Genomic DNA, 8,336 nt, shown 5'->3' on the forward strand with positions numbered 1-8,336 from the left:
TTTTTTTTTTTTTAACATTTAAGGAAGTGACAGCTCCAGTACTTTATTCCAACACGGTTCTTGCCTACAGTATGACTTTGAAGTCCATGGCGTGCACTGGCAGTGACTGGGTTTAGCACGTGCTTCTCTGTACCCCTGTGGCTGGAGGTTGATTTCCTCGCTGTTCTGAGAAACCCTGCACACCTGGAGATGGCCTTTGCAGCTACACGCAAAGGCTTGGTAGCTCAGGGCCTCGGGTTCTCTTCTTGCTCCTTGGCTCTTAATTTTTCTGAAATTTTGTTGAAGTGAAAGCATTTCACAAATGTTGGTGTTTCTTCTGCAGCACAAAAAAACCCTACCCTGAAAGCGCAGATCTGGTAGGGCTGCCATCATTTGGTGCAGAAGACCTACTTGGTTTAATAGAAGTCAAGCTCATTGACCTCCTTTGAAAATCTTTGCGCTTGTGTATGTATTTAACTGTCCAAATATCAGTAAAACCAGATCGGTTATGGCTTTCAGCCTTGTAAAGTGTTAGGAGTCGAGATGGTACAAATTGTGCACATTTCGCAAACACAATTTTATGAACACTGAAGCCGGAAAACTGACTCAAGAGCCTGGGAAACTGGAATTAGTTTTACTGGATTTTAGGTGAAAACCATGCTTGCTGCAGATCATGGAAGGACAGAATAAAGCACTTTTTGCCCAGCAGCAATATAATTTCGAGAAGGCCTGTTGCTTAATTGCACAGCTGGTAGTTGAAAGATGTTGTCCTTTTTAATGTATTTGATATTTAACCTCAAACTAAGATCCTGGGTGAAAATATTTTGTGGTCTCTTGACTTTATTGGGCTGTACTTAAAATTTGGGCAACACAGTATAGTCCCTACTTCAGACAGGCCAAGTAGAGTTGACTGTTATCCTGCGGCACGCAACGGGGAACTTTGCTTTCCGACCAACTTAATCCTGTGTTCTGTGGCAATAGCTAGTGCTGAGGGGTTTGTTGGGTTTTTTTAAATAAATAAGAAATCTTTAAGCTGTTGTACTCCAGGAACTGTCAATTCAATAAGGAATTATTAGGGGACTGGAGCATCTCCCCTAGGAGGAAAGGCTGAGGGAGCTGGGCTTGTTCAGCCTGGAGAAGAGAAGGCTGAGAGGGGACCTCATCAACACGTACAAATATCTCAAGGGTGGGGGTCACGAGGACGGAGCCAGACTCTTCTCAGCGGTGCCCAGCACCAGGACAAGGGGCAATGGGCACAAACTGAAGCACAAGAGGTTCCAGTTGAATGTGAGGAAGAACTTGTTGACTTTGAGGGTGCCCGAGCCCTGGCGCAGGGTGGCCAGGGGGGCTGTGGAGTCTCCTTCTCTGGAGATATTCAACCCCCGCCTGGCCGCTGTCCTGTGCCCCCTGCTCTGGGTGAGCCTGCTTGGGCAGGGGGGTGGCAATGGGTGAGCTCCTGATGTCCCTTCCAACCCTTGACATTCTGTGATTTTACTAGCAGCTACTATAGCTAAGCCCAAGGTTCTCCCCACGGGTTCACGGTGGGGAGACAAAGTCATGACGGCTGCTGCCCTTCAGGAACAAATTTGTTGATGGAACAATTTGTTTGTGTTAAAAACTTGCGTAATTAGGCAAGGATAATGCTACTTCATTTCCACCATCGTAAGCAACAGCTGTTACTGGACATATAATCTTTTTTTAATGGGAACCCCAAGGAATTCTTTTCAAAGCACAACTGCAGGCATGGTAATGCAGACACTTGGGCTGGTGATGGACCTTTTGCAATGACTCCTTGAAAAGGAATTTGTAAATCATACCCTTCTGAGAACTCTGGGGAAGGCACGCGTCTCGTTTGTAAGAGGAATCCCTCTCTCCCAGTCAGTCGTGTATCTGCCATTAAACTCGGCTCCCTGCTTTAGGGAAAAGATGGAGCTTTTCATACACGAGGCATCACTCTAGTTAGGGTATGTATTTTGAGGAGTTGGACCAAGTTCTTCCAAAGGTGGGATGGTGTGATAGGGCATCTGGTTTATGTTAATCAAGTGTGTTAATGAATAACCAGCTTTAGAGCTGTTGGTTTAGACATATAGTGCCAATGAGCTAATGAAATATTTTTATGATTCTTTGCCTCTTTGTATTCAGGTTTCTGGCTTGTTGGTTGGGGTTTTTTTTTGTTTGTTTGTTTTTTTGATTTTAAGGAAATGACACCGCTTTGCTCTGCGCTTCTTTTGACCAGATGCCCATCTCCCCATGTGGATAATCCACGCCTATTCATAGCAAAAGAGCGCTTAAATGCTGTCGCTTAAATGTTGATTGTTTGGAGATTAAGGATGGAATGGCTTTGTGCCTCTTAGCTTTCCTGAGCCGTTTATTGTGCTCTCTATGCTGGATCAGATCCATCCGGATCAGTGCTCCCCGAGAAATTATTGTTGCAGACAAAATAATGGCTTTCATATGTCATTTTTCTGATTTCCAGCTTGTGTGTTAAAAACGTCACTGGAATAATGGGTTTCTGTAGGATTGCTGTATCTCAAAAGGTCATCTAGGCAGTAATTATCTTACGCATTTAGCCTAAGGAATTCAGAAACACAACGTTAATTCAAATTCTGATTTTCCAAGTTGAAGGATTAAATTTTGCATGGAGGTGTCCCAGAATATAAAGACCAGGCCTAAATTTAGAGAGTCTTCACAGAAAGTTATAAATCAAAATTTTCAAGGGATGCCAAGGTTAATCCAGATTTTGACTGAACTTCTGACAACGCAAAGTTAACAGAAGTGTGTTTAAAGTATTTGAGTAGAAGTTTCACAAGCAGCAAGAGCATGGGGTAAAGGATCGCTGCTTCCCAGTGAAACTCACCGTTAAAGAAAGAAATCTAAATCGTAGATTTTAAAACCATCATTTTAGACACCTGAAAATCAAGAAAGGTGAGCGCGATGTACACGGAACTGGGATGCATTTTGGTGCTTCCCGGTCTTTGTAGCATCTGCAGAATTCAGCAATAGGAGGCTGCGGTGACATTTTGATTATTTAAAAATAAAATTATTATTTTTGTTACTAAATAGCTAGTTTATTGCTGGTTCTGTGTGCAACTATTTAACTGTGTGTGTCTATGGATTTTGCTTAACTAAGATCTGTGATGTGTAGGACCAAAGGATAAATTTTTAAAAATGTGATGGATCAAGTCTCTTTACACCGCAAAAGGCTTTTATTCCTGTTGAACCCAGTATGGCTTGGTATGCTGGAGCTTGTGCTCTCTGCTCTCACGTGCCAGCGGTCTAAGATTTACGTCCTTAGCTTTCAGTATTTGGCCAAGTTAGACACACGGTCAAGAGTTTGGTGGTGGAACCCAAAGCCGTAATTCTCACCTGCATGCAACTGAGTTACAGCTCTATTTCAGCTCTTAAGATTTAGATGAATAATTAGGCTTTAAATCTCTGCCATCTTCTTGGACCATGCTGGTACCCAAAGATGTGGTATACCAGTCTCCCCACCCCCCCCATCTCTCTTCCAAAGTGTGGATAACACAGTTGTTGGGTTGGGGAAATTTAATTTTGGAAGGTCATGTTGAAACAAATGTGTTTTTCTTTCGGCAGGTCTTTTTGGTTCAAGTTAATCCAGGTGAAACCTTTACAATAAGGGCTGAGGATGGAACCCTGCAGTGCATCCAAGGTAAGAGAATACACGAACGTGTGGACGACGTTGCTTGCGTGATGGAAAGCTTGTTCTCTCATCTCTACAAAAACGTGATGTGCAGTTCTGAAAATACAGTGAAGCACTTTAAGGGTGAGAAGTTGTAGACCTGACTGCTGTGCATGTTATAGGACTTCAATATCTCGGAATGAGTCATGAATTTCTTGCAAGTTCAGATTTCTCTCCGTTCAGTCATTTCTCAGCTTTTTTTTTTAATTTTATATATATATATATATGCTTATTTCCTTATAATCAAATAATAAGTACAAATGAGAGATCCCAAGTCAGACTGCAAGCTAGTAACATGAAACGGATATCTATGGAAAAACTATTTTGTTCTCATACAGGCATCGGGAGGGCTAGAAAATGAGCAGAGAAGTACAGATACTGCGGAGCGCTTGGAGAAGCCAGCTTGGGTTTGAGCGGAATTTCAAATTGGTTCTTTAGAAGCAGAGCTGGTTAATTACATAGTATTGAATAAAAGCGTGTAAGCAGTCTTTTGATTGCAGTTTTACCTCTCTAAAATTGTGCAAATATGATAAATAGTGCTTGGGTTTTTTATACGAGAGAACCCCCACATAATCTTGTTAACAGGTCTGAAGGGAGAAGAGATAAAAGACCTTTCAAACTGTATATTAAGTGCTGTGAAGAGGGTTCCTAGCTAGCAGCAAATACAGCTTTGAAGCGGAGCAGATATTTCCCTAGGTATAACTCTGTCTACAGTAAATACAGGAAGGTTAAATCAAAACTTAAAAGGGAATAGGCTTTGCGCAGCTGTACCGCCAATACTGTTTCCAGTGGTATTTTTTGAACTTATGCCGTTATCTTACCCTTTTTGAGAAGGAAGGTGGGTAGTGTTGCCTCCCCCATCCTTTCCAGATCTTATACCATTAAGCAGCAATCTCAGCTATTCATTCAAAAATGTTTCATAAAAAATAATAGTAATTAGGAGGGGGGGGAGGTCAGTTTAATGATAACTGTATAGCTGGGGAATCACCCCTGTATTGCAACTGTGAATTCCAAATCTACTCAAGAAAGACTTTCTTAAACTGCATCAAATACTAAAATCATACTGCTCAAGGATAACTGTGCTTTTTATTAAAATTTGGATTAGAAGGGACCCCTGGAAGTCACCTTATCCAGCTTATTTCAGGCTTCTGCTGAAAGCAGGGATCCTGTTGGAGGTGGATGGGGTTGTCCAGCACCTCCCGAGCTGTGGGACCGTCTGGGGATGGAGGTTGCTCGCTGGGCAAACGGCTCCAGTGCTGCACTGCTCCCAGAGGGAAGAGCTTGTCCTTAGAAATACTTGGTAATTTCCCACCTTGCAGTCTCTTTGCATCTTCTCTGTGGTCTCCCCCCTCCCCATTTAAACAGTGGAGGGGTTGGTGGTTGTTGCTTGAGATTTCATCCCTATGGAAATGAGGAATTAATAGTTGTTTGAGGTGGACATTTACAGAAGCTTCCCTGAACACCCTCCAGGATTATTCGGTCTTGATGAGCAATAATAGCAGCAATTTAAAACTGCTTGTTAAGGTTTATAGCCAACATGCTGTGTGGTAAGAAATTGGTCCACGTGTCAATTAACAGAGAAATAAAGCTGGCAACTCCTTTTATTTGAAATGAATGCTTTCTATTGGTTAGTACACAAAAAATTTCCATTACAAATACAATTACGACACCATTTATTTATAATTTTTTTTTATGGTCAAAGTGTTTTTCAGACAGTGCCTTTAAATGAATGCAACTTGAAACCTCCTGGTTCTGTATTTCTAGTAATTTAACATGTTTGTGCCAATGAGGCTTATTTGGTACTCGTCAGCAACCTTTCATAAAATTAATTTAGAATTCATAGCATAAGATTTTTCTCCTTTTTTGGCAGAGCTGCAGTACTGACCGCCAAAGCACACGCGTTTATTTGTATACACTCTTTAAGTTTGGTCTGAAATTTCTGCTATTCCTTTCATGCTAAAGCCTCAACTCCTACTTTACTGTGAAATATTTTTGTTGCTGATAGAAGTACGTGCTTCAAGCAGGGAAGAGCGCCTGACTGTATTGGTGTTGCTTTTTTTTTTGTTTTTTTTTTTCTTTTGGTAAAGGTGTGCTCACAGTGCGATTGTGCGACTTAAATAGCGGTAATGGGGACCTATTGTGGAAGAAATTGTAACCAGCCGGCAAACATGCTAAGATGAGGATTTGTGACAGTTGTGTTTTTCCTCTGCTCTGAGGTTATTGTAAAAGACGGGCTTATTCTGTGTGCAGGTTTTTTGGAAACTACACCACCATCCCCCCTTGCTCCACAAAACTTACAACGTCTCTTTATTTGTTTTTCTTCCTGCGATAGAGTATTCTGTATGTTTAAAGGTTAATGTATTCCCTATATGTAGGGCAGCACTTAGACAATAATCATAGAATCACAGAATGTTTTGGGTGGGAAGGGACCCCTAGAGGCCACCCAGCCCAACCCCCCTGCAGGAGCAGGGACACCTTGAACCACATCAGGTTGCTCACAGCCCCGTCCAACCTGGCCTGGAATGTTCCCAGGGATGGGGCCTCCACCCCCTCTCTGGGCAACCTGTTCCAGGGTTTCACCACCCTCACTGTCAAGAATGTCTACCTTAGAGCCAGCCTAAACCACCCCTGCTTCAGTTTAAAGCCATCCCCCCTTGTCCTGTCCCAGCTGGCCCTGCTAAAAAGATTTATGATGCATTTTCCTTTGCCCCCACGTCGCACTGTGATCAGGAAGCTGTGGAATAACTTTTGCACAGTGTTAAGGCAGCCCCAAGTCCCTGTTTGGGGACCGTGCGTGCCGGGGAGCTGGTAGCTTGCCCAAGAGCTGGTAGCTCCCCGTGGAACGGACGATACTCGCTTTTCCTTACTGCCACGTATCCGGTGCTATGCCATGAGATGTGCTTGTAAATAGGATTCATTTGTATTCACAATATGAAGGACTACTTCCTTATAAATTCTGTGATTCTCTTGAGGTCAGGGACTGAACACTATTATTAAAAATTTAAGGTGTCCTGTCTCAGTTGCGCTAAATTCTTCAGGATTTACAAAAGCTGCTCTTTCCTTTGGTACATATCCGTGCTGCAGGGGCAGCTAACTTTGCTTATCTAGAGTGATTTTTATCTTTGTGAAAGCATTTATTTTTTTTTTTTATACATATGACTTTTTGAGTAGTTTGAAGTCTTCAGTTTGTGCTCCTGGAGCCTGTTTGGGATGTCCTGTGACCCACCACGCCGTATCCAGGAGCCCGTTTGGCCCCATGGCTATGGTGTATCTGGGGATGGGTGGGGACAACGTGTGTTAGAGGACTGACACGAAAATAACGGAGAAAAAGAAAACTGAGGGAATTCTCATTTGTCTTCCTAAGGTTGGAAGAAAGACACTTGTTTGAGGAAAAACTCTGTGGGATAGCCTCTGGTTTAAATGCCCTGAAGTGTAATTAGCTGCAAATTGAGTAATCACTGTTTAAAACCAGAAAGAATAGATGCACATTTGAAGGTCTCCAATGTTTCGGAATAGTGGAGAAATCCCAAATACAAAAACTTTTTTCAGTTCCTCAGGGTTTCACCAGTAAGGCGATGGGTAAAAACTTTAAAAATAAAAATACCCTCACCCCCAAATGAGAAACTACCCCTCCAAAAGACTTTAAAACCAGAATAAATGTGTACTTTTAATTGAACATGCATTGTGCTGCCTTCATTCCTGTTTCCTATTTGCGTGTAGGCAGAGGTGACTTGTTTAAGACCTTGATTCATAAGCTCCCTTACTTGTGTGCGATGGGATGACCAATCTTTGTTCCTTTTAAAGCCGTGTGCGTATTAATGACCAAGTATTAGTGTACTTCCTCCGAAAATCACGGCATCCCTGGGGAGCTGGGGAGGAAAGCCCCGCTCGTCCGGTGCCGCCAGCCACCCCGGCCCGGTGTGGGGCTCTAACTGCAAAGCTGAGCCTAAAGGGAGACTGATTTAGAACCTTAATTGAGTGGTTTTGAGAGATGAAATGTGTGTATGTGCTGTATCATCGCTATTTCAAAAGCCGCTCTTTTTATATAGTTTTGACAGATAATAAATACTTCATAAATACGTCAATACTTTAAATACTTCATTTCCTTTTTGTGTTTTTTCCACTTAATTTTTCACAAACGCGGGGCTTGCCTGTTGCTAGCTCTGCAAGGGAGGGACAAGGGCCAGGCGCAGCCTCACCCATTTCTTCGCTCAGCTCTGACTGTGGACCCTGGATTTCCTTTATATGCAAGATTGCTTCTAGCTGGTGCTTCAGGGTAATGGCACTAAATGAGATATGGAAGAGGGGGCGAACAAGGGCCTGATCAACTGCAGAATGGAGCCAAAACATCCCTCCTCCTGTATTTGGAAAAAAAAATAAAATTATTTTTCTTTCTGAATTTCAGAATAAAGAGATGCTGGGTGAATCTGACGTGTTCAGGAGATTCCCCTTTCCCTAGCGACTGATTGAAGACTGGTGTTTTTAGCCAATATCTTTAAGATATTGGATATTTGTTATTATTATATATTATTCCTGTAAGATGGGCATTTCTGTTGCTGCGTGAGAGTTGTGTCACATGCTAAATTACTTAAAAATACAGCAGCTTGTGCATAGTCTGGGGCAGTGAAGCTGTACCCAAGAATCTGTTTGCTGCTCT

General features: G+C 42.5%; 1 protein-coding gene across 1 annotated transcript in view; it reads left to right on the top strand.

Annotated features, from left to right (window-relative positions):
• Positions 1 to 3,573: 3,573 nt before the first annotated feature.
• FNDC3B (fibronectin type III domain containing 3B) overlaps positions 3,574 to 8,336 on the top strand; it is a gene marked incomplete at its 5' end in the record, with an annotated part of 171,724 nt that continues 166,961 nt past the window's right edge. Inside the window, one exon of the mRNA XM_009645787.2 lies at positions 3,574 to 3,649. Within this exon, the coding sequence (XP_009644082.2) occupies positions 3,574 to 3,649 (76 nt within the window). The remainder of the gene's footprint in view (positions 3,650 to 8,336) is intronic.

The sequence above is a fragment of the Egretta garzetta genome, unplaced genomic scaffold (genome assembly GCF_000687185.1).
Source record: "Egretta garzetta isolate BGI_Z169 unplaced genomic scaffold, ASM68718v1 scaffold429, whole genome shotgun sequence".
Classification (NCBI taxonomy): domain Eukaryota; kingdom Metazoa; phylum Chordata; class Aves; order Pelecaniformes; family Ardeidae; genus Egretta; species Egretta garzetta.